General features: G+C 50.3%; 1 protein-coding gene across 1 annotated transcript; it reads left to right on the top strand.

Annotated features, from left to right (window-relative positions):
* Positions 1–16,142: 16,142 nt before the first annotated feature.
* On the top strand, positions 16,143–24,942 carry Orai2 (ORAI calcium release-activated calcium modulator 2). Its single transcript, XM_035443395.1, has 2 exons — positions 16,143–16,862; positions 22,092–24,942. Exons 1-2 carry the CDS (start codon positions 16,638–16,640, stop codon positions 22,617–22,619), a joined length of 753 nt encoding a protein of 250 aa, XP_035299286.1. The 5' UTR covers positions 16,143–16,637; the 3' UTR covers positions 22,620–24,942.
* Positions 24,943–26,739: the final 1,797 nt, after the last annotated feature.

Below are 26,739 nucleotides of genomic sequence, written 5' to 3'. Positions count from 1 at the left end.
CCGCACTCAACACGTGTCTGGCAGCTTGGAAATGACTAAACAAAAGGATTCCAGGAGGAAGCATCTGGAGAGACATTCCTGGCTAAGGGGTTATCAGTTCTCTAGGTTAGCTGACTCTCGGTCTATCTTCAGACTGTTATTTGTTTGGGGAAATAGAGCAAGTAGGTGGCGTCACTGAGGCGGGTGGCTGATACTGCCAGCCTCCCCCAAAGCCACAAAGAGGAGGATCCTGCCATTATATGCTTGTTGAGGGCTCATGGGTTGAGAGAATCCTGGCAATGAACCCCAGGCCATATATAGCATAAGTGTCTCAGAAAGCCTGGTGAGTGTGGCCATCTCACCCCAAACATGCCTAGTCTCCCCCTCAGAAGCTAAGCACGCTTGTCCTGGTCTCCTCAGGCGGAGCAAACCTTGTCTCTGAAGATCCTGTTTTACCTACAAGGTAGGCCTTTTCATTCACTCTCTTGACAGACATGTGCTAAGCACTGTGTGTGGCAACCTAGTCATTTAGAGTAGAATGTTCTTTGCCCTTCCATTAGATTTCTTTTGGAATTTCCCCAAATAAGATTTCTCTTGTTGAAAATGGTGGGTCCAGGGTTGAACCAGCCAGTGTGGCTAGGACCATTGTGGATATGGTGTCCTGGGGAGAGTTGTCTGGTAGCAGCACTTCAGCAGAGGAGGGTACCTGGTTCTGCCAGGGCTGAGAATGTACAGCCCTCCTTGGTGTTTGTGATTAATCTTCATAAAAGATTGCTTTTTTGTGTGTGACAGCATGTGGTTCATGAGCCTATGTGCATACTCTAGATGCCAGAGAGCATCACTGTCATGGGACATCCTGCTCCCTGAGACAGGGTCTCCGAGGCTGGTGGCTGGTAGGCCCCAGCAGTCATCTTCTTTGACCTCCACAGCAGTGGGGTTACAGGCATGCACACCCAGCTTTTTAGTGTGTGTGTGTGGGGGGGGGGGTATTTGAATTCAGGTCCTCATGCTTGCACACCAAGCCCTCTTACTGAGCCGTCTCCTCAGCTTTCATAAAATAGAGTTGAGTAAGGCGCTGGGAGATGGCTCAGCAGTTAATAGCACTGACTGCTCTTGCAGAGGACCTGAATTTGGTTCCTAGCACCCACATAGTAACTTGTAACCATCCATTAACTCCAGTTCTTAAGGATCTGGTGCCCTTTTCTGAGTTCCATGAGCACTAGGCATGTTATACACATACATACATGTAGGCAGACAAAATACATAAAATCTAAACAAGTTAAAAAATAGATTTGAGGGCTGGAGAGATGGCTCAGAGGTTAAGAGCCCTGACTGCTCTTCCAGAGGTCCTGAGTTCAATTCCCAGCAACCACATGGTGGCTCACAACCATCAGTAATGAGATCTGGTGCCCTCTTCTGGTGTGGAGATATACATGGAAGCAGAATGTTGTATACCTAATAAATAAATAAAATCTTTAAAAAAAAAAAAAGAAAGAAAGAAAGCAGTGAAATGCTTTAAAAAAAAATAGATTTGAGTAGAGCTGACCCTCATTCAGGGTTTCCTATTGTGAATTGCCTGTTCGCTAACCTGTGTTTGTAGCCCACAAATCCATACTTGGAGTGCTTTTGCAGTACCTGTCAGCATGTGTCCAGATGAGGCAGAAAGAAGCAACCCCACTCCTTGTTTCAGCTCATATAATCGGTCTGCCTAACGGCCAGGGTTGTGTGCCTGTTGGTTCTCTTGGCGGCATTGCTGTTTACAAGATCTCTCCAAGTGTTGTGTTAGGATGCTGAGTAGGGTTCCTTAGAGCCAGGGCCCTTGGTTTTCTCCCTATAATAGTATTTGTCAACATGACGCAAATGACATGCCTGGGAAGAAGGAGCAGAAGTGGAGAATCGCCTCCATCTGGTTGGCCTGGGGACATCTGTGGAGCATTTTCTTGACTGATGACTGATGTTGAAGGGCCCACTCCACTGTGGGCAGTGCCATCCCTGGGCACATGGGCCTGGGCTGTGTAAGAAAAGAAGCTGGATGAGCCAGTAAGCAGCGTCCCTCCATGGTCTCTGCTTCAATCCCTGCCTTGGTTTTCCTTGATGATGGGCTATGAGCTGTGAGCCAAATAAACCGTTCCTTCTCAGGTGAGAGCAACCCAGGAAGGTCAGTGTTTATCACGGCAGCAGAGAAGCAGGACCTGCTCCTTCACTTCCCCCCATGTCACTGTCCCCCGGGAGGGTCAGTGTTTGTCAAGGCAGCAGAAAAGCAAGGACCTGGCCCCTTCATTTCCCCCCATGTCACTGTCCCCCCGGGGAAGGTCCATGTTTATCATGGCAGCAGAGAAGCAAGGACCTGGCCCCTTCACTTCCCCCCATGTCACTGGCCACTGGGATCTTCCTTGCCAAGTTGGCCTCAGTGACCTTATCCACAGTTGTGTACAATCAACATTCCTGACAATGCCTGTCTGCTTCCTGTCTTGTCTTCCTTGCTCAAGTGCCCATGAGTTAGGTGACCCTGCTGTCCTCTGTCCACACCAAGTCCCAAGAGAGCCTGTCTTTGAGTGTCAAGTTAACTGGTACATTCTGAGGCTGGGGTCTCTTCCCCACTAAGATTCCCACATATCTGTGTTCCAGGGTCACTTAATGGTGTCCCAGGGGTGTATGACCGATATCTAAAGCTTACTGTAAGAAAAGGAATCAGTCTAGGCATGTTCTTGCCATGGAAGGAAGCTGTGCCACCATGGACACCCTGCAAAGAGCCATGGGTATTTTAAATTTACTTGTTTACAGCCTTAATCTTTTAGATAAATTGTCAAATTGATTTAAATGAGTACTTTTGTTTTGTTTCTGATATGTTTTGTTTTTTGGGTTTTTTGTTTTGTTTTGTTCTAGAGACAGGGTTTCTCTGTGTAGTTTTGTAGACCAGGCTGTCCTGGAACTCACAGAGATCCGTCTGCCTCTGCCTCCCAAGTGCTGGGACTAAAGGCGTGTGCCACCACCGCCCAGCCTGATACTATGAGTATTTAAAAACCTGAGAAAAAAAACAAATTAAACATGAAGTGTCCATTTACCTTACAGTTTGTGTTACAGTCCATCATCGTAGAGTTGTCAAGGCAGGGACTGAAGAGAGCTATCTCTTCACATCTACAGTCAAGAACATAGGAAGAAATGAACGCATGCTTGCTCACCTGTGCTGAGCTCAGCTTCTCCCCCTGCCTAGGGAATGATCCCACTCACAGTGGGATGGGTCTTCCCACATCAGTTAACTTAAAAACAATTTGGGACTGGAGAAGGCTCTTTCAGAGGACTTGGGTTCGATTTCCAGCACCGACATGTTGGCGCACAACTGTCTGACTCTAGTTCCAGGGAATCTCATGCCTCCTTGTGTCTGAAGCCTGGCATGCACATGGTACACAAACATACATTCAGGCAAACATAATACATGGTGGTGTGAATAAGAATGACTCCCCATAGCTCCCCCCTCAATGTTTGAATGTTCAGTTCCTATCCAGGGGACTATTTAGGAAGGATTAAGAGATGTGGCCTTGTTGGAGGAGTTGTGTTGCTGGGGGTGAGCTTTAAGGTTTCAAAAACCCACACTATTCCCAGTCTCTGCTCTCTCTGCTTCCATCTTGTGGATAAGATGTAAGCTCTCGATACTGCTCCAGCACCCTGCCTGCCTGCCGCCATGTTTCCACCATGATGGCCATGGACTAACCCTCTGAAACTAAGAAAATCCCAATTAAATGTCTTCTTTTATAAGTTGCCTTGGATATCTTTAATCCAAGCACTTGGGTGGCAGAGGCAGGGGGATCATTGTGAGTTCGAGGCTAGCCTGGTTTACAGAGTGAGTTTCAGGACAGCCAGGGCTTTAAAAAAAAAAAAAAAAGAAAGAAAGAAAAAGAAAAAAAAGACAGCTTCCCACATATGTGACCACAAGCCAAACTAAAGTAGACAGTCATTCATTGAGACTTCCCTGGTGATTCTAAGTTGTGTCAAGTTGGCAAGACTTTTTTTTTTAATGTGTATTTGTGTTTTGCCAACATGTATGTCTGTGTGAGGCTGTCAGATCTTGGAATTACAGACAGTTGTTAGCTGCCATCTGGGTGCTGGGAATTGAACCCGGGTCCTCTGGAAGAGCAGTCAGTGAGCCATCTCTTCAGCCCCAAGACTTTTTTTGACAAGTTTTTTTTGTGTGTGTGTGTATGTTTTACCTGCATGTATGTATATGCACCAAATGCCTCAGTGCCCATGGGACAATAAGAGGGCATTGGGGCCCTGGGAACTGGAGTTACAGGTAGTTGTGAGCCACCATGTGGGAGTTGGGAACAGAGCTCATGTCCTCTGGTAGAACAGCAAATGCTCTTAACCACTGAGCCATCTCTCCAGCCCTAACAATTAAAATGAACCATGACAAGGAGTGGCATTTCTGGGACTTGGAGAGCCAAGCCTGGCTTTGTAGGACCAGGGCCTTGGCTGTTTCCCAAGGCAGCACAGGAGGTTGTGTAGAGACTGCTTTCCCTCCTGGCCCAAGAACCAAGCAGTCTTTTTCCTTCTCCCCTTTGGAACTTAATTTCTGTTTACTCTCTGGCGTCCTCCACTAAAGTGAGCTGTAATTACCATATATTAGCATGTATTTCCATAAAGAGAACACTCTTAGAAATCAACCTGGAGGGAGTCCAGAGAGGCCCTTTTCAGCTTCCTCATTCCATAGAGTATAGTAAATGTTTACTGAAAGCCAAGCAAGTGCTCAATGAGAGGCTGGGGTATGGGGGCTTCAAGGGCCTCTAAGATCTATTACCATGGAGTGTGGACTGGAAGGGAGTTAGGAGGAAGGCCGTGGCAGTGATGCCCCCAGAGGGGTCGGCATCCTGACTTAGGGACAGGGGTGTTGGGGAGAGCCCAGAGACTTCTGACAGAAGGACTGGGCTGGCCAGGGAGGACAAGAGTCCAGAATGATGTAAAGTGGGTCGTAGGGGCTGGAGAGACGACTCAGTGGCTATGAGGAGTTGCTGTCCTTAAAAAGGACGGAGTTGTGAGCCCCCACATCAGGCAGCTCACAGCCAACTGCCTGTGACTCCAGCTCCAGAGGATCTAACTTCCTCTTCAGGCATCCTCACACAGGCATAAGAGAGAGAAAGGGAGAGGGGGAGAAGGAGATTGCACGAGCACACAAATTTGAAAATCATTTAAAAAAAGGGGGGGGCTGGACAGTGATGGTGCACTCAGGAGGCAGAGGCAGGCAGATCTCTGTGAGTTCAAGGCCAGCCTGGTCTCCAGAGGGAGTGCCAGGACAGCCAAAGCTACACAGAGAAACCCTGTCTTAAAGGGGGAACAACAAAGGGTCTGAGGATGTTGTGATTTACTTGGTAGCCTACATGAAGCCCTGGCCTCCATCCCCAGCAGCAAACAAACCAGCCATGGCAGGGCATGCCTATAAAGCCTGGCATGTGAGATGAAGGTCAGGAATTCAAAGCCATCCTTTAACTACATAGCAAGTTTGAAGCTAGCCTGGGCTACATGAGAGAACCTGTCTCAAAACACAAAAACTCTGCATGGCATCACTGAGATTACCTCCTCAATTTGAACAGCCTTCCGGTGGACTGCTGAGGGTGGGGAAGGAAGGGATGCCAGCTCTGCTAAGAAATGAGGTGGGGAAAGGTGAAGGTCAGAAGTTAAGAAGATAGCTGGGCCAGGTGCTGGTGGCCCACATTCTTAATCCCAGCATGGGGGGGGGGGGCAGAGACAGGTGGATCTCTTGAGTTTGAGGCCAGCCTGGTCTACAAAGTGAATTCCAGGACAGTCAGGGATGTTGCACAAAGAAACCCTGTCTTGGAAAAAAAAGATGGCTGAAAGGTCTCCAGCGAGGACAAAAGGCGGCAGAAAAGGCTTGGCTCTCAGCAAGACCCAGGAAGAAAGTGAGCAAGAAAGGTCAGAGTAAGTACTGTGATTTGCTGCCACCCCATATGCAGTTTAATCCCCCAGATGTTAAATAACGAGGGTGGGGATGTAATCTACCTGTGTGTTCAGGGGTGTGGCCTTTGGAAAGTGATTAGGTCATTAGGGTGGGGCCACTGCAGTTGAATGCTGGTGGCTTTATAAGGAAGAGAGACCACAGCATGATCGCTGCACATCCCTACCATATGAGGCAGTCTGGGGTGAGGGTGGGGGGCTCCCACCATGCTGCCAGAACCTCTGTCTCCACAAGTGCAAACCAAAATAAATTTCTTGTCTTTGTAACATAGCCTCAGGTATTCTGTTAACTGCAGAAGTCTAACATGTGCTAGGATGTTTGATAGTAAGTTCTAAACTGTGTTGGGGAACACACCAGGTAGACCATGAGTGACAGGGACAGAGTAAAGAGCCAGTGGACTGGACATGCTGACCACAGAAACTGGGGTGATGCTGTGTAATAAGACAGGAACAGTATTCATTGATTGAGGAGGATATGCTGTATGCTTTCATTATGTGTGTCCAAGAATTGATGTTTTTTGAACTGATGTCTTTGACAGCTGACTGAAGCTTTAGGAAAAGTAAAAGTACAGGAGCCAGCAAGATGGCTCTGACTACACAGCATTGGCTGGCAAGCCTGACCCCTGAGTTCAACCCACATGGTGGAAGGAGAGAACTGACTCCCACAAGTTGTCCTCTGACCTCCACGTGGTGTTTGGCACACAACACCACCCCCACTAAGTAAATAAAATGTAATTAAGTTTTTTTAAGTAAAGGAAGTAACTTGTCAAGACAAACCAACTTCAGGCAAACAGCCCAGATAATGCTGCAATGTCCCAAGAAGAGACCTTGCATCCTGAGCCTCCTTCCTTCTGTGTAACCCCTCATCAGCTCCCTGGGACCCTGAAATGGGGGACCCTCCAACTGCCAGGGCTCTCCTTTCAACCTGACACCATGGCTGTCTCCCTTCATTCTGGGGACAGAGTAAACCGAATAACACTAAGTGCTGTTTGTTGCCTGTGTTTGGTTATCAAAATGGCTCCTTGGAGGACTGGTAATTACAGTTGGCATTTCATTTTTGTCCAGACATGCCAGATAATTGTGCTGGTGGTGGAGGAGCCTTGCTGCCTGGCACTGGAACATCCTACTCCAAGGCCAGGGTTCCTAATAACCGCAATAAGCAAAAACCCCTTGTCGAAAGAATGTCATCCGTGATGCAATGGCTGGAGTTTACCAAATGTCTCCTTCCTGTTTTCATTTGCTCAAACCTCAGGTCGGCAAGTTGAGAAACAAGTGGAGCTGGGGCGGTAGCAGATCCTGTGCGGCCTGGGGCTGCCGGGAGGGAGGGTTTCACCTGTCCTAAGTGAATGAGCGCGGAGACTCATGTCCAAACTGCAGTCAACATCTCTACTCGCCCAGCTGTCAGGAAACTTGGACACGAATGGACTTTTTCCTTCCTTTGGGTAAATGTGTCACAGTCCAATACTGCTGCGACAGATGGAAAAATCCTATATAGAGCGCGCAGCAACAGCCCCCTAGACTAATAGGAAGCACTCTGAGGGGCCACGAGGCACCCACCCGGGGCTGATGCGATCCCTTCTTGTTTCTCAGAGTTACCTGGCGTGCACTTCCTGTTAAGACCGTTCCTGTTTGAGTTTCTGGGTTGTAAAACCCCAGACTTCACTGGTTAAGAGCAGGGGGGTGGCTGCGGCAGGGAGTGGAAGGGCGTGCCGCACCCACCGCAGCGCCCAAACCACCCTTCGTGCCATCCACGAAGTGCGCGGAGCTCAGCGGTTAGTGCAGGCCCCTTACACAGGCGCTCCTTGGTTTTCACAGTCTTGCTAGAACCAGGAGCCACCTGGGTGGCCACAGTTGTGCACGGTGTCACTGCAGACCTGGGTAAACCAGGATGTAGTCGAGCTGAGCCTTCGTTGTACCCCTCTTCCACTGTAGTGCACTCACCCTGTCCCCACCGTGCTGCCTACGACAGATGTTGGGCATCCCCTAGCGATACTCTGCTAGGAGCCGCGTTCTCCCACGCTCTGACCCACCCACCTGGGCCCCACGGGGATGACAGCACTCTGCTAGGGCGAAGACCACCTAGATCTTGGAGAGGTAGGTCCCCACCCAGCTCTTCAGGTCACATGGTCCGCGGCGGGACCCAGGGTGGGTCACGTGATGGCGGCGCGACGTTGCCTAGGCAGCCGCTGCAGGCGGAAAGAAGGAGGGGGCCGGTCCTCCGCCCTGGCCCGGCCTCAGGGCCACCGCAACACAGACGCTGCCAGGCACGAGCGCCAGGCACGAGCGAGCCGAGCGGGAGCCGGAGCTAAGCACTGAGGGCTTGGGAGCCAGGGTGAGTGCTTGGGGTGTGGGGGACGCGTTCATCCTTGCGTCCCGGGGACAGGAGCGGGTCCCCCTCCCAGCTATTGGATCGGGGATACTGAACAGGGAGGAGACTGAGCTTCATGGGTAGGCATGGGATGGAGAAGAAGGGACAGGATGATCGAGGGGCGGTCCCGTGACCCCAATCCCTGCCACCCTTGGTAGGGCGCAGTGTCAGAGGACTCGGAGCTTGGGGCTGCCAGCCAGTTCTCAGGTCCTGCAGTAGGAGGGACTTCCCTAGAGTAAAGGGACAGGGGTGCAGGTGGCTGGTCCTGGCAGGCCGCTGCACCTCTCATGTGTGTGGGTGACAAGAGACATTTCCCGTGCCACCAATGTTTAGAGGAAGTTAAAACAGGCAGACTCCATAACCTGCTGCATGAACTGCGTAAAACAACCCTGACATGAGAATGGCTTGTTAGCAGTCTCACCGTCTTTTTCTACAAGACCTCATTTTTCTTCTGCTCTTTATTAAAAACAAACAAACAAACAAAAACAAACAAACAAAAACCACCCTCAGTCTGCCTAGCAATTCTTAGAGACGGTGCTGTGTGACAGACATGTGGGCTCCATCTTGTCTCACTGCTCCCCCTCCAGTCTGAGCCTGGCTGGAGTGAGTAGGCCAGACTCTGCTCCACCCCATGGGGGACCAAGATAGGCCCTAGGAGTATATGGAATGGGTTGAGTTGGGGCCGATGGTACATGCCTGTGATCCCAGTACTTAGGAGATGAGGCAGGACAGTCCCAAGTGCCAAGTCAGCCTGGACTACACAGCAAGACCCTACCTCAAAACAAAACCCAGTAGAAACGGGGTCAGGTGGGGGCTGCAGATGTAGCTCCGTTAGCAGAATATTTGCCTGCTTCAATCCCCAGCACCATGTAAGCCAAGCATGTAATTGTAGCATTTGGAGGCAGAGACAGAAGCATCCAGAGTTCAAAGCTATCTTTGTTTACATTTTGGGTTGGAGGCCAACTTGGACTACATAAGACCCTATCTAAAAAAAAAAAAAAAAAAGAGAAAAGAAAAGAGAGAGAGAAAAGAAAGATAGAAAGGAAGGAAGGAAGCGAGAAAGAGAGAAAAGAACCCCCTGGGCTAATGACAGTGGAGGGTGGCTCATCTCCTTATAGGACCTGCAGGAGTGTCTCAAGACTCAGCTGGAGGCAGGCAGCTCTTCAAGCCCACCCCTAACCATCCTGGGACTGTCTGCATACTCTAGGTCAGCCACACTCTCAAACTGGAGCCCAGGGGCCCGTCCTCATTTGCAGTCCCCTGGGTAGCTGTCTTCCCTCATGAATCCTTCCCATTCTTGGATCTCCTGGGACTGGAGTCACACATGGTTGTGAGCTACCAAGTAGGAGCTGGGAATGGAACCCGGTCCTCTGGAAGAACAGCTGGTGCTCTGAAGGGCCGAGCCATCTCTCCAGCCCCTCCACAAGCCATTTCACTGGGTGAAAGGTAGTCTAGTCCGGAGAGACTTAGCTGTGACTGTAGATAGTGACTGTTCCCATCCTTGTCTCCCCCCACGCCCCCATGCCCTCACATTGCTGGAGGAAGTCCACTATAGTCCTACTGTGTGTCTGCAACTAGCCCTGTGGTGCTGCCCCAGACCTCAAGACTCTTCCATATCCTTGTCCTTCAAGCAACCAACCTTCCTGCCCCATTCTATGGAATACGGTATTCTTCCTAACCATGGCTTCATCATCCTGCCTCTCAGAACCTTCCATGTGGGCAGCATCTTGTCCTGGGTGGAGGGTTTGTTTTTGGTTTTGTTTGTTTGCTTGAGATTTTATTTTTATGTTTGCTTATATGTGTGTGTCTGTGTGGGGGCATGTGCACATGAGTGAAGGTACCTGTGGAGGCCACTAGAGGGCATCAGATCTCCTGGAGCTGGATTTACAGGTAGCTGTGAGCTATCTGACTCAGAGCTGGAAAGCTAACCCTGGTCCTCAGGAAGAGCAGTATATGCTTTTATGCCCTGAGCCATCTCTCCAGTGCCCAGAGGGTCTGTCCACACCACATTGTCTTTTCTACCCATGTCTGTATGCCCTAACGTGGGTCTGCATGTGACAGGCAGCTGACCACTAAGCAGGTAGCTAACTGGGTAAGAGCGTTTTCTGTTTGTCTGGCTTCCCTACTGGGCAGTGAGTTCTTTGAATCTTTGAAGGTAGAGATTCGTTTTCTTGTGGGGTTTCTGTTTGGCTTGGTTTTTCACCTCATCCTACATGGGCTGGTCCTGCAAACCTGACTAGAGCAACAAGGGAATGAAGAAAAGACAGACACATAGACACAGGAACAGAAAAGCTAGGATTAGTCGGGCCATGCTTACTCTGACGAAGCAGTGTCAGCTACACAGCAACCTGAAACCTCAGTGAGTTTATTATGTATAGTACAAGGAGAGGGGTTGGTCTTAGTAAGATGTCTCCTTAGGGCTGCAACTGCGTGTATCTCTGTCCCCTACCTTAGGGAAGTTCCTGAAGCTGCAGGACCTGGGAAGTGGCTGGCAGCCCCAGCCTTTGAGTCCTCTGACACTGCATCCTACCAAGGGTGTTGAGGGATTGGGGTCACCTGGCCACCTCCCAAGTTGCAGTCATCCTGGAGGAGGAAGCTACAGTTGCCAGTTTTTTGCACACTAGTCAACCATTTATAAACACTACTTATACCAGAGGGAAGCCTTACCATGCCTCTGAGCTTCACCTGGAGGAAGGCTTTGCCAATTCCCACGGCTCTGAGGCCTTGGCCCTTGTCGATAAAATGTGTTCACCCAGGACTTCATCACATGTTCATTCAAGGCTTCCTTGGATCCCCATAATTTTAGTTTGCTTGAGCTTTGTTTTGCAGTTTTTTTATTTTGAGACAGAACCTCCTACAGCCCAGACTGAGCTTGAAGTTATAGCAGAATATGGCCTTGAACTCCTAATCTCCCTGCCTCTATCTTCCCAGTGCTGGGATTTCAGGTGTGCACCATTCTGCCCAGTTTTACACCATGCTGGGGATCCCACCTAAGGCAGGTAAAGCCTTTTACCTCTGAGCCACACCGCCGGCCCTCACTGGAGGATGCTAGGCAGGGGCTCTACCGCTGAGCCACACCACCGGCCCTCACTGGAGGATGCTAGGCAGGTGCTCTACCGTTGAGCCACATGCCAGGCTCTCCTTCATCTCTGATGCATAAGAACAGTTGTGTGAGCATCTGTAGGTACTCAGAGCAAAGGTTGCTTTTCACAACTCTCTCTGTACTATTTCCCCCAGACTTCAGGCTTCATTCTGTGCTGTATCGGTGTAGGGTGGGGGAGGGGAGTTCATTTCCAAATTGTGACATGTTCAGTCATTTGGAGCTAACCCATGGAGTGGTGAGTATTTATCTGAATCTCCTCCAAAAGAGGAGCCATCCCTTGAGGAGGAAATTGGTCACAATTCTGCTAGCTGCAGGTGTGGGTGACATGTGATCCTAGTCTTCAAGTTGTCATTCCTATAAACAGGTCCAGAAGCCAGGTGTGGTGGCACCAGACTGTCATCCCAGCACTCAGGGGCAGAGATAGGCAGATCTTTGTGGTCTACATAGTAAGGACTAGGCTAGGCTAGCCAGAGTTAGTCTCTTACACACACACACACACACACACACACACAGAGAGAGAGAGAGAGAGAGAGAGAGAGAGAGAGAGAGAGAGAGAGAGAGAGGAAGAGAGGAAGAGAGGAAGAGAGGGCAAGTAAAGGTATTGTCATTTGCTGGTTCCCTAGAGGGACAAGAACACAGAACTGTTTCCTGGGGACCCTTTTGGTCGGCAAATAATAGCTGAGGCTCTTCGACTTCCCTAAGAACAAAAGAACAAGCAGGAAGGCAAGACAAAGGGGCCCTCACCAACTACTGTCTTCCCTGTGGTCCTCCTAGGTACTGACATGGGGGGGGCACTTCCTTCACAGATGACCCTCACAAACACCCCAGCATCTCATGGGCCCCTGTCCTAATGTGTTGTTTCTTGTCTCTCTGTCTCTCTTTCACTGTCTTCCCTCTCTTAAATCATATTTTATTTATTTTGGTTTATGCCATAGCATCCCTGTCAGGCTCCAAGGACAATTGCAGGAGTCAGCTCTCCTTCCACTGTGTGGGCCCCACTGAGCCATCTCACTGGTGTGTATTCTTTCTCTTTCCTTCTCCCTTCTTCTGTCTCTCCTTCCTCCCCCTCTCTCTGCGCACGCACGTGCACGAACAGACACACACACACACACACACACACACACACACACACACACACGAGTCTCACTCTGCAGCCCACACTGACCTGAAGCTCTCACTCTCCCTGACTCAGTCTCTACAGTGCTGGGATGACAAGCCTGTACCACAGCCTGCCTGGCTGTGTTCTCATGGCCTTAGGTAGGGTTTTGTGGGGCCTGGTGGCTCTGAACACCAGAGTTGTCTGATGCTAACCCAGCCACAAGGTGCCTTTGCCCTTCAGGCTCGTCCTGAAGAGATTAACCACCTGGAGTGTGCTGCCATAGGCTACCCTGAGTGAAAGAGAATAGACTGCCAATACTTATTTAGAATTAGTGGGGATTTGAGGTTAGAATCATGCATCTTTTTAAAAAGATTATTATTTTAATTATGTATCTGTTGGGGGGGTATGCACATGGGATGCAGGTGCCCACAGAGGTCAGATACCCCTGGGCTTAAAAGTAGTTGTAAGCCACCAGATGTGAATGCTAGGAGTCAAACTCAGGTCCCCAGGAAGAGCGGTATGTGCTCTTAACCACTGCACCATCTCTCCGGCCTGTCATGCATCTTAACAGATCACACCTGAGCTTCGTCAGATCCAAAGTCTACTAGGAGTGAGCCCAGATATCTTTAATTTGTGTGTCTCTATAAAGCCTGCAGAGTGTGGTGGTGCACACCTTTAATCCCAGCCCTCAGGAGACAGGCAGGCAGATCTCCCTGTGAGTTTGGAGCTAGCCTGGGCTACCTAGTGAGTTCCAGGACAGATGGGAACATAGAGAGACCCTGTCTCAACATAAATGTTAGTTATGTTAGTTGATGGATTCTCCCTCTCTCTTTTCCACCCCTTCCTTCTTCCACCCCTTTCCTTCCACTTTTTATTTTGAGACAGGGTCTCTATATGTAGCCCTGGCTGGGCTCCTCTTAAACCACAATTCTTTTACACTTCTTTCTTCTGTGGAGGTGTAAAATTACATATTCCATAGTGCATGTGTGGAGGTCAGAGGACAACCTGTGGGAGTCCATTCTCTCCTTCCACAGTGTAGACTCCAGGGATCCAACTCAGGTCATGGGGATTGGTGGCAAGGCTGCAGAGCAGTGTCTCTGGCCCTCACTGTGTCACTTTGATACAGAGTTTCCCATACAGCCCAGTTCAGGAGCTAAAGAGATAGTTAAGTTAATAAGAGCACTTGCTACAAAAGCAAGAAGACCTATATTCAAATCCCCAGGGCCTTTTAAAATCTGGACATGAGCACTGCCTGTAATCCCAGCTGTGTGGGCAGAGACGGGAGTATCCTAGGAACTTGAGTCTGTCTCAAAAATTAAGGTGAAAAACAATAGAGGAAGACACTTTACACCCTCCTGCAGCCACACACATACACACATGTGCATACACACATGCACACACACATACACATGTGCATACACACATGCACACACACATACACACATGTGCATACACACACACACACACACACACGCACGCACACACATACACACATGTGCATACACACATGCACACACACATACACACATGCACATACACATACATGTACACACACATACACACATGTGCATACACACACACACACACACACACACACGCACACACACACATACACACACATATACACATGTGCATACACATACATGCACACACACATACACACATGTGCACACACATGCACACACATACACACACATACACACATGTGCATACACATACTTGCACACATACACACATACACACATGTGCACACACACATGCACACACATACACACATGTGCATGCACATACATGCACACACACATACATACATGTGCATACACATACATGCACACACCCATACATGCACACACACATACACACATGTGCACGCACACACACAACCACATCTCATAGCACAGCATGGCTGTCAACGTTATATCCTCCTGCCTCAGCTCACTCTGATTTTTCCTTTTGCTAAAGGTTCCCATTGCAGCCTGGGTGTGACTCAATTTAGAAAGTAACTATAGGTTTTGGAGGTGATTTATTGTGTTTAAGATTAGATTTGAGAAGCTGGTAGCTGCTGAGAAATGCCCCACACTCTCACTGCAGGCAGCTTTGGGTCTTCAGGGACACTGTGTTCAAGCATCCAGCAAGTAGTGGGAAGGCCTGCGATCCCATGTGCTACAGAAGCTGAGGCAGCAGAATCAACCTGAGTAGCTTAGCAAAACTGTCTGAAAATAAAAAGTAAAAAAGAGAGCAGAAGGGACTGGAGAGATGGTTCAGGAAAGAGCACTGGCTGCTCTTCCAGAGGATCTGGTTTGATTCTCAGCACCCACATGGCAGCTCACAGCCATCTGTCCTCTTCTGGCTTCCGTGGGTACCATGTATGCATATGATGCACAGACACACATGCTAGCAAATGCTCGTGTGAGACAAAGTCAGAGAGGAGAGTTTGAGTAGAAAGTATAGCTCATGCTTGCTTAGAATCCCCCAGTGGGGGGGGGGGCTGGGTTGTGACTCAGTGATAGAGCCCCTGCCTAGAATCCCCCAGTGAGGGGCTGGGGTGTGGCTCAGTGATAGAGCCCCTGCCTAGAATCCCCCAGTGAGGGGCTGGGGTGTGGCTTGGGGAGGGCACTTGTTTAGGATCTACCACTAATCCATGTGGATTCTGGGCTGCAGTCTACCACAGAGCCCCTTCCCCACCGCCACCCCTGGCTCTTTCTGACTGTGACAGTTCCCCGGTCCTTGAACACAGTGCCAGTCAGGGGAGTCAGAGGGCGCTTTCTGCCAAACTCTGAATTCTAGTCACACAAATAGTTGCTCTCCTGAGTATCAGGAAAGAGGTGGATCAGCTTTACAGAGCAACAGCTTGGCCATTGCATGCTGACCCTTGTCTTGTGCAGAGGGCCCTGTGTTCTATCTTGCAGACTGCCTTAGAGACCCCACACCCAAGCTACCTTTAGACCTCATGCCTCTACATTTGGACTTGAAAGCCAAGCACAGTGCTGTGGACCTAGGATTCCGCACTCAAAATGCTGAGACAGGACCGTGAGTCTGGGGCTAGCCTAGCCTACATAGCGAGTCATTATCTTATAATAGAGCGCTGGGCTGGGGACATGGCTCAGTCACACAGTGCTTGCCATGTAAGCATGAGTGCCCGAGTCTAGTTCACCCATGTAAAGCTGTGCAAGGCAGCATGCACTGTAACCCTGTGCTGGGGAGGTGGAGGCAGGGGGTCCCCAGGCCAGGTGGACAGCCACTTTAGCCACACTGGTGAACTCTAGATACAGTAAGTGGGCCTCCCCCCCCCCCGAAAAAAAAGTGTAAGAGTAATTGAAGACACCCAGTGTCAATCCTGGCTTTCGTATGCATGTACTACTCAAATTTGCTTGTACACACACTAATAAATACACAAGCACACATATGCACACACTTGTAGGTTTGTAGGCTTGGATTTTTGTTTTTTGTTTTGTTTTGTTTTGTTTTGTTGAGATATGGTTTCTCTGTGTAGCCCTGGCTATACTAGAACTAGCTCTATAGACCAGGCTGGCCTCGAACTCTGTGATCCGCCTGCCTCTGCCTCCCGAGTGCTGGGAGTATAAAGGTGTGTGCCACCAACACCCAGCTAATGAATAAACCTCTTTTTTCCCCTTAAAAAGGTAGATACAATTAAAAACAAAGCATGGGGCTGGTGAGAGGTCCCAGCCATTAAGAATGCTTGCTGCTCAATCATGAGGAGTGGAGTTCAGATCCCAGCACCGACCTAACAAGCTGGGCATCCTGTATGTGTCTGTGACCACAGCTTTGAGGAGGGCAGAGCCAGAAGGAACACTGGTGATTGCCGGGTTCCAGCTTAGCAGGAGAAGGTGAACCCTTAATTCAAAAAGAGACCCTCCAAAGAATAGGCAGAGTGATAGAGAAGGACACCCCGTGCCCTCTTCTGGCCTCCACACGTGTACAGGCACATGTGCCACCACACACAGGCACACACACTCACACAGGCACACACATAAAGGCATGGTAATACACATTAAAAAAAACAAAGACCACCAAAGGCCTCAGACCCTGGTTTTTGCACAAGAATCATCTACGATGCTCCAACATGTTGTCTCTCTCCCTCCCCCAGCCTGGTTCCCACCATGAGTGCAGAGCTCAACGTGCCCATGGACCCTTCCACCCCTGCCTGCCCCGAACCGGGCCACAAGGGCATGGATTACCGAGACTGGGTCCGACGAAGCTACCTGGAACTGGTCACTTCCAACCACCACTCAGTGCAGGCCCTGTCCTGGAGAAAGCTGTACCTGAGCAGGGCCAAGCTAAAAGCCTCCAGCCGGACCTCCGCCCTGCTCTCTGGCTTCGCCATGGTGAGTGCAAGGGTGGGGGGCTGGGCAAACATAGTCCCAGCAAATGAGTTTACTGAGGTCTTTCAGTGCTCCAGGGAGCACTTCTTCTCCAAGCCCTGACTATAAACCCAGCACTGGGAAGAAGATGGAGACAGCTTAGCGGTACTAACCACACAAATATGAGGACCTGAGTTCAGTCCCTAGAATTCACAGTGGAAGGAGAGATCAGAGTGGAAAGTCATCCTCTGACCTCCACAGCACATGTGTACCCACACACACACACACACACACACACACACACACACACACACACACATACACACTAAATAAATTAAAAAGCAGAGAGCTGGGAGGTGGCTGAATAGTTAACAGCATTTGTAGAACAAGCTTGAGGACCAGGGTTCAGATCCCAGAACCCCATGTAAATGTGGGCAAGCATGGTGGCTGTCAGTAATTCCAGTCTTAGGAGGCCGGGACGAAGGAGAGCCTCCGAGCAAACTGGCAGCAGGACTAGGCTTGTTGGTAAACTCTGGGTTTGGCTGAGAGCCCCGGCCTCAATGAAGAATTTGGAAGAGTGGTTGAGGTGATTCCTAATGTCAACCTCATGCCTCCTCATGCATGCACACACACACACACACACACACACACACATACATGTGTACAAACACAAACATGCATAACTCACATACACCACACACACGCACTCATACACACACAGCAGGGTAGATAGCACCTGAGGAAAAAATCCCAAAGTTTATTTGTGGCCTCCACATGAACACCCACATGAGCACACATACAAAATGAACAAACAAATAAAATAACCAACACTTAAGAGGCAAACACAGTCCAGTGGTGGCACATGCCTTTAATCCCAGCACTCAGGAGGCAGAGGCAAGCAGATCTCTGTGAGTTTGAGGCCAGCCTGGTCTACAGAGCAAGTTCCCTGATAGCCAGAGCTACATTGAGAAACCCATTCTCAAAAAACAAAATAAATAAACAAAACAGCTTCAGTGAATACGGTTTACTGGAAAAGTTTGTGTTTTGGTTGCCTCATCTCAGGCATCACCCATGAGTCTGGGAATCTGAGGAACTCGAATAGGGACTCAGGGAACTATGGCAGGTAGCCAGCCCAGCTGGAGCTGTAGACGCTGTCCAAATGTGGCTTTCCCTTGGTGACAATGTGGCCGATGCTTCTAGCCTGGCTCCTGGCTGCTGCCATCTCTCTGAGTCATCCCAGGACGAGAGTCAGTTAAGTCTGCCCCACACCCCACAGGCAGGGAATTGGCCAGAGGACAGGCGTAAGGTTCGGCACTCCCTTGCTGCTCCATGCTGGGTACCACAGGATCACGAGTGATTTATTTCTTTAAGTCAAATAGTAGTTTGTTTCCACAGCCTCTGTTATCAAACTGGCAGAGCAATACAAAATAAACATCCTACATGGAAAGCCACTGTGGCGAAAGAGTTAAACATGCTGGGAGAGTTAAGCCCTCCTAGCTAGAAGACCAGACCACACAGGGTGGGCAGAAGCCACCCGCCTCTGAGAAATACTTGGACCTTTTATTTCTTTTCTTTTCTTCTTTTTTTCTGTGTTGTTTGTTTGTTACTGGAGATCAGGTCTAGACCTTTTTATTTTCCATTTCCTCCCTTGTCTTGTTCTCTAGGGCCTTTTTCATTTTGATTTTTCCTTTTCTGTGTCTATGGCTGCGTGTGTGTGTGTGCGTGCGTGCGTGCGTGCATGCGTGCACGTTTTGTTTGTGTGTGGACGCATATGTATGTATGAGCATGTGCACACAGAAGCCCAAGACTGGGATTGAGAATTACCCATGTTCTCTACCACACATACTGAGGCAGAGTCTCTCTCTGCTTTTGTGTGGATGTTTGCCTATAAGTATGTCTGTGCACCACATGTGTGCCTGGTGCTCCAGGAGGCTGGAAGAGGGCTTCAGATCCCTGGAAGTAGAGTTACAGGTGGTTGGAAGCCACCATGTGGGTGCTGGCAACTGAACCTGGGTCCTTTGGAAGAGCAGACACTGCTCTTAACCACCGAGTTATCACTCCAGCCCCCAGAGGCAGAGGGGTCTTCCAATCAAACCCAGAGCCCACCAATGCAGTTAGTCTTTTTTGGGGGGAGGGAGCGGATTTCTCTGTGGCTTTGGAGGCTGTCCTAGAACTAGCTCTCATTAGACCAGGCTGGTCTCGAACTCACAGAGATCCCCCTGCCTTTGTCTCCCGAGTGCTGGGCAGTTAGTCTAACCAGCTGCAGATCCTGTTTCCCCTTCCCAGGCATTGCAGGTGAGTCACCACACCCACCCCGCAATTACATGGGTTCTGGGGCTCCAAACTCTAATTCTTAAGCTTCCTGGGCAATCATTTTAACCCCTAAGGGATCGCCCCAGCCCTAAGGCCTTTTAAGAATATTTACTTGTATGTATATGTTTGTGTGTGTGTGTGAATATGTGCACACATGCATGTGCACCAGGAGGCCAGAAAAGGGCATCAGAGTGTCTTCCATCACTTGCACAGAAAGACAGTCCTTTCCCAAACGCAGGGCTCGAGTTCGCTCTGCTAGGCTGGAGTCCAGCTTTACCATGGGTGTTGGGATCCAAACAAATATTCTCATGATTGTGTGGCAAACACTTTTCTTAACTGCTGAGCTAGTTCTCATCCCCTAAAACTACAGCCTTGAGCATGCCAGACCATTGCTGTGCTACTAGTTATTTCCCCAGTGCAGTTATCATTTCCCCCGGGGTTTCATCATGCCGAGGGTGTATCTCAGCGAATAGAGTGCTTGCCTAGCATACACAAAGCCCCAGCCCTGCACACACCAGGCCGGGTGGAGCACATCTGCAACTCCAGAACTCAGGAGGAAGAGACAGGAGGATCAGAAGTTCAAAGTCACCCTCAGTTACAAATTAAGTTCAGTTTGACCTGCCATCAGACCATGCTGGTGTGACAGCTGTTATCAAGTGTGTTGTCAATGTGTAGCCTCAAATTCATGATCCTCCTGCCTCAGCCTCGATTGCTGCAGTTAAAGCAACTATCTACACCACCATGCTTGGATTCAAAGATAATTTAATCTTCCCAGGGCCTACTGGTTACAGTTCATGTAGAGACATGGGGGTCCAAAGGGACCCTCTGCAAAAGAGGAGGGACAGGCATGCAGTGTTAGGCCATGGCCAAGCTGTAAGTTGGATCCACCACTCTCCTGATACTCGGGATGAATCAAAATTTGTGTGACTAGAATTCAGAGTTTGAATTTTAGCCCCCTGACTCCTCTGACTGGCACTGTCTTCAAGGGACAGGGAACTGTCATAGTCAGAAAGAGCCTGGGTTTGGCAGTGGGGGGAGGGGCTGTGGTAGACTGCTGCCCAGCATGCACAGGTATGCCGTCACACACCTGTCATCGCAGCACTATCAAGGAAGGAACAGCAGGGTTGAATGTTCAAGGCCCTAACTATCTTGGAACTGTGTGTAGACCAGACTGACTTGAACTCACAGGGATCTGCCTGCCTCTGACTCCTGAGTGCTGGGATTAAAGGTGTGGGCTGCCACAGCAGACTTGACTTTCAAGCTCACTTGGAAGAAGTGTGTGAGGCCTCAGTCCTATCTTTACAGCCGGGACTTGTTCTTGCTGCCAGAGTTGTGCAGAACTGCATTTTCTGCCCTGCTTTTTGTTTGTTTTAGTTGTGGAAACTTGAGATATTTTACAGGACTTTAATACAATGTGCTTATTTCCTTTCCTTTTTACTTTTTTATTTTCAGACAGGGCCTCACTGTGTAGACAGGCTGTCCTTGAACTCACTGTGTAGACCAGGCTGAACTCCAACTCAGATCCTCTTCCTCCCCCAGTGTTTGGATTAAAGGAGCACACCACTCAACCCCCACCCCCAGGGGGCAGTGTATGAGTGCATGTGTGTGCGTGTGTGTGTGTGTGTGTGTGTGTGTGTGTGTGTGTGTGTGCGTGTGTGTGTGTGTGTGTGTGTGTGTGTGTGGTGTGTGTGTGTGTGTGTGTGTGTGTGTGTGTGTGTGCGTGTGTGTGTGTGCGTGTGTGTGTGTGTGTGTGTGTGTGTGTGTGTGTGCGTGTGTGTGTGCGTGTGTGCGTGTGTGTGTGTGCGTGTGTGTGTGTGTGTGTGTGTGTGTGTGTGTGTGCGTGTGTGTGCGTGTGCATGTGTGTTGCTGAGGATGGAGCTCAGGGACTTGTATATGTCTGCCAGGCAAGCACTGTACCCCCGAGCCACGCCTCCCAGACAGATGGCTCCCTTTCTTTGTGCAGCACGGGCTTGGAACTCACTCCATCAGCAGCTGTCAGTTTTGGACCCAGGCCTTGAGACCATTTGGCTTCCCAAACTTTGTAAGAATTTATAGCATCTCACCCACCATGAAACACTCACCCAAACGAAAGCTTAAGCCACTTGTGAGATTTCCAGACAGGTTCCAAGAATGATCAGACAGGGAGTGTGCATTCTGGAGGTCAGTCTACTTCATGGCAGTCTTGAGTGCATTGACAGGCCTGGAGGGGAAGTCATCCTGATGGCTCAGATACCATGTGACCACAGCTTGGCTATGGCGGCCATGCTTTATAGTAATAACTCATTTCTACTGTGTTTGTGCAATCCTCCAGTCCTGGTAGATACTTTTTTGTTTGTTTTTCAACACAGGGTTTGTCTATGTAGCCCTGGCTGTCCTAGAACTCACTCTGTAGACCAGGCTGGTCTTGAACTCACAAAGATCCACTTGCCCCTGCCTCCTAAGTGCTGGGATTGAAGGCGTGCGCCACCAACCCTCAGCTACTTATTTACTTTAGACACTTCTAGAAGCAATTTGGAGATACATTTAAGAAGCTTCCTAGTACCCAGGCAGTAGTGGCGCTCACCTTTAATCCCAGCACTCAGGAGGCAGAGGCAGGCAGATCTCTGTGAGTTCGAGGCCAGCCTGGTCTATAGAGCAAGTTCCAGGATAGGCTCCAAAGCCACAGAGAAACCCTGTCTCGAAAAACAAACAATTAAATAAATGAAGAAAGAAAACCAAAAGTGGGCTGTGAGCCTAGTGGATTTTCTTCATCTACCACCATTAAGTCAGCTGTCACTCAGACTTTGGGACCGCTGGGGGAAACTGATGGCTAAGGCTGGAGGCGTGTCTCCCAAATACAGCCCTTGCCTAGCATGCCCACCCCACCCCACTGTTCCTCCACTGATGGTCATGGCGGGATGCATGCCTGCCCACCTGACCGGACCCCTCCTGTGCCCACAGGTGGCCATGGTGGAGGTGCAGCTGGAGACACAGTACCAGTACCCACAGCCCCTGCTCATCGCCTTCAGTGCCTGCACCACGGTGCTGGTGGCAGTGCACCTGTTCGCTCTGCTCATCAGCACGTGCATCCTGCCCAACGTGGAAGCTGTGAGCAACATCCACAACCTCAACTCCATCAGCGAGTCACCCCATGAGCGCATGCACCCCTACATCGAGCTTGCCTGGGGCTTCTCAACCGTCCTGGGCATCCTGCTCTTCCTGGCTGAGGTGGTGCTGCTCTGCTGGATCAAGTTCCTCCCGGTTGATGCCAGGGGCCAGCCAGGCTCCCATAGCCACACGGGCTGGCAGGCCGCGCTGGTGTCCACCATCATCATGGTACCCGTGGGTCTTATCTTCGTGGTCTTCACCATCCACTTCTACCGCTCCCTGGTGCGGCATAAGACCGAACGCCACAACCGTGAGATCGAGGAGTTGCATAAACTCAAGGTGCAGCTGGATGGGCAGGAGAGAAGCCTGCAGGTGGTGTGAATGGGGCCTGCACGGTTTGGCACAGCCTGCAGGAGAGTGACCCTCAGGTGGTGTTAGCCGTCACGCCATTACGCTGGTAGGAGTAGCTAAGGGGTTGTCAGACAAACCCTGGATTTGTGAGAACCACCACGGCGTCACAAGAGCCACAGTGGGGATTGCTAAGACTGCAGAGATGCTGCCCAATACTCCCAGACTCCTCGGATGAATAAAGGAGTGAGAATGCCATTTTATCAGAAGCCAGAGGAGGAAACATGATCACATGGCCCTGGGGACTTCCTGGATCAGGGACAAGCTGAAAACACTTTGTCCTGGGAAGGGGTCCCAGAGGTCATGATAGATCTCAGATTTCTGGACCTTGTGACTGGCAGGGCAGGACTGAATTCCTAAAGCCAGCTAAAGGGCTGGGGCTCAGTTAGTAGCTTGCCTAGTGTGCAGGAAGCCCTGGGTTTTGAACCCCAGCACTACATAAACCAGATGTGGTCATCCCAGTTCTAGGGAGGTGGAGGAAGAATCAGGAGTTCGAAGTTGTCCTCTGCTACATGGTGAGTTTGAGGCTACGTGAGACACCGTCAAAGACGTGCATGCATGCATGTGAGCACACACATACATACACACATGAAGACTAGGCTGCTGGAGAGGGCAGAGATGAGCCCAGGGCTGGCACAGGGTAACATGGCTCATAATGACACACAAGGATGTGGTGACTGACCTGTGGTTCATCTTGGTGCTTTCCTCCAACTCTGGAGGGTATCATGGGGTGTTTAGGATCCAGGGGCACACAGCAGCTCGACAAGGGTAACGGATACCATTATTGGAATCAGAGTTGCCTGGTCCTAGAGAGATGACCCAGTGTGGGAGGCTTGGCAGGGTTGAGAAGAAATGTCCCAGAGCCCTCCACCATGGGCTCGCTGAGGTCAGAGATGGACATACCACATGCAGCAGATTCCCATGCAGAGGTGTTCACCTCTTAACCACAAAATGGGCCTGAGCCAGCCACCCCTGTGGACTGTGTCAACGCAGGCAGGGGCACCACCTCAGACCAGCCAGCTCAGCTCCCTGTTGCCTGTGGCCCCCAGATGTTGAGAGGATAAACTGGAGGGACTTCCTGTTTTAGCACAGTGGTTAGCCTGGTCTGGCCTATGGCTGCGGCAGGGGCCTGTCCCAGCCTAACATACACAGGTATTTCTTATGATAGGCCCAGTCAACTGCAGAGAAGAGGGGAGGGACCTCAACACCCTGTTGCTGGCCCTGCCAGGACTCTGTGTAGGTTCCTGCCCCTGTATTTGCACAGCTGTGCATGAGTTTGGCATTGTCGCTATGGGCATCTGGCCACCCAGCTGGTGTTACCGTCCATACCCTGCAGTCCAGCACCAGTTTGCATGGGAACACTGTGTTTACGCATTTCTGCGGCATCACCCAGACGGGGTTTTGATCTCTTACTCTATAAATGGTCACTGGGCTCCTGCAAGTGCCACTTCTGTTTCTTACAACAGCTTGTCTCTGGAGTTTGGTGCTGTAGGATCCTGGAGGGGCCGCCTGGAGTCTCTGGAAATGGGTCACACTGTTGAGCATAAACTTCGACACACAGAGGGCCCGGGGGAGCCTTTTGGAGCATCTTCCTTGTAAACTGTGACATCTTTGGGGAACTAGGACATGGTGTCCTGTGAACCCAGGAAACTGCCCTCTGTTTTTCAAAGGCATGTCCTTCAACACCCCTCCACCCCTGAAGACATCTGTCGTGAGACCCTTGAGATCTCAGACCTCTGTGCTTTCCTGGGGTCTTTGGGAAGGCTAGCTTAGTTTGATTTGTTTGTTTTGCTGAAGGGTGCTAGAATCATGGGTGGGCAAGATGGCTCAGTGGGTAAAGGCACTTGCCACCAAACGTGGAAACCTAAGTTCAATCCCCATCCTCTGACCTACACACAAATAAATATAGTAAGAAAATGGATTTAATATTACATGGTAAGATGGCACATGTGTCCCATCAGGGAAAAGACAGGGTGACGTTTTGGAATGAGTGGCTCCCACTGCTGTACACCTCTTGAAGCCATGTTGAAGGTGGAGGATGTAGCTCAGTGGGTTGTGTTTGCCTGTCATACATGAAGGCCCCTGGATGAGATTCTGTATCACATAAAGCAAACACGGTGGGATGCATCTGGAATTGCAGCATTCAGGTGACGGAGGCTGGAGGATCAGGAGTTCAAGGTCATGACTAGTTCAGGGCCAGCCTGGGCTGTTCAGACTCTATCAAAAAGGTGGGAGGAGGCCGGGCACTGGGGAGGCAGAGGCAGGAGGATCTCTGTGAGTTCAAAGCCAGCCTGGTCTACAGAGCGAGTGCCAGGATAGGCTCCAAAGCCACAGAGAAACCCTGTCTGGGGGGGGGGGGAGTGGGAAGAGAGGGAGGGTGCCAGCAGATGGCTCAGTGGTTAGGAGCACCTACTGCTCTTGCAAAAGACCAGAGTTCAATTCCCAGCATCCACATAGGCAGCTCACAACTACCTGTTAACTCTCATTCCAGAGGATCCAGTGCCCTCTTCTGGTCTCTGCAGGCACCCACACGTGTACATATAAACACAAAGTAAAAAGGAGGAGCTCCTGTAGGACATTGAACCCATTACTTCCACCCATTTTCTGAGACCATTTGGTGCTTCAGCTCTTGGTGTGTAACTCCTGTAATCCCTCATGTTCTGCCTTTTAGTCTTCCCTTGGGACAGTCATCAGTGTGTAAACAGAGGTGACTGCCCATGAGGTCCCTGGTGGGCATAAGTCCCAGGGCCATCCCAGAGCTTTGTCAGGAACTGGAGGATAAGCCTTCACTGTGAACAGTGACAGAAGCCAGCAGAACAGGCTGAAGGCTGGAAGTTTGCTTTCTGGAGGCATAACCTGATTTCAAGTCTCGTTCCAACCACAGCCACGTGGCTGGAACCACAGTGGCCCCACAGGGCCTGCACAGGCTTGCCCTAATTTCCTCCATCCAAGATGCAGCCCTTTCTGGTGCTCAAGGGATCGGTGTCCTCACACACACCAAGGCCCTTCCCGACATGGCATACAGCCTCCCATACCCTTGACCACAGTTTCCAAATTCAAGTGTTTCTATTTAAGAAACTTTAAAGGCAGAATGTGATTAGTGTCTTCCAGGAAGGTCTACTGAGAACAAACTACAGGAGCCCAGAGGGCTCAAGACTGACTGTGCCACTATTTCTGCAGGACAGGCCTGTGTGTGGATTTTTTTAGCAGTTGCCCTGGATTGAACTGAATAAACTGATAAAGCTTTTCAAAACTCTGTGCTTTTGAGAAGTGTGTGCCATGGTTCGGGGCTCCATCCCAGGGCCTGCTACCCTGCTGACCCTCAATCCTGGCTCTTTACCTGGAGTCTATGCATCATCTCTTGTTGGTCACTGCTGCTCCTAGGATGGACAGCCAGGCATACGTTGAGTGAGGTCCCTGTTGACTGGACCGGAGAGAACCTTGCACTTGGCAGCAGATGCCTCCTTTCTGAAGATGGGGAAAAGATAGGCCCGATGTGGATGGCTGAGGTCAGCTAGATTTCTCAGGCTTCTAGAAAAGGACCCCGGAGGTTGTTGATCCCTCTGGTTCCTGTGGCTCGGGAGCCACCACCCAGGTCACCCACTGGGGCCACCAACAAACAAGACACCCAGGACACTCTGGAAAAGCTGTCCAGACATGGGGGTCCCTCCTAGGAGAAATTTTTTTCTTGGTGTGTGTGTGTGTGTGTGTGTGTGTGTGTGTGATGCATATATATACCTGTTGTGGAGGGCAGAGGTCAATTCCAGGTGCCATTCCTCAAACATCATCTTTGGTTGAGACATGACTGGGAACTTGGCAGTGGGGCTAGCTTGTGTGTCTCGGGAAGCCCAGGGAATCTTCCTGTCCCTGCCTCCCCAGTGCTAGGACAAGCATGTGCCACCAACTAGTTTGTTTTTTTAATGTGGGGATGCAATTCATGTCCTCCTGTCACTTTGGAGCCACTGCCCCAGCAAGTCCTCGAATGGTTTTTGTCTTTTACTGTTACTACTCCCCTACGCCCTCAGCCCAGAGGATCCTGGGAGCCGGGTGTACAGAGCACCAACATATGGGGAACAGCTCCACAGGCCAAGGG

The sequence above is a fragment of the Cricetulus griseus genome, chromosome 4, assembly GCF_003668045.3.
Source record: "Cricetulus griseus strain 17A/GY chromosome 4, alternate assembly CriGri-PICRH-1.0, whole genome shotgun sequence".
Classification (NCBI taxonomy): Eukaryota; Metazoa; Chordata; class Mammalia; order Rodentia; family Cricetidae; genus Cricetulus; species Cricetulus griseus.
Note: the sequence above shows the minus strand (reverse complement) of the source record. Positions and strands in the feature narration are given on the sequence as shown.

What these genes read in the sequence shown, in the direction of transcription:
- Orai2 (XM_035443395.1), top strand. Translation starts at nt 16,638, where the DNA reads ATGAGTGCAGAGCTCAACGTGCCCATGGACCCTTCCACCCCTGCCTGC. An exon ending in TGCTCTCTGGCTTCGCCATG is followed by an intron (nt 16,863 to 22,091) that starts GTGAGTGCAAGG and finishes CTGTGCCCACAG; the next exon opens with GTGGCCATGGTGGAGGTGCA.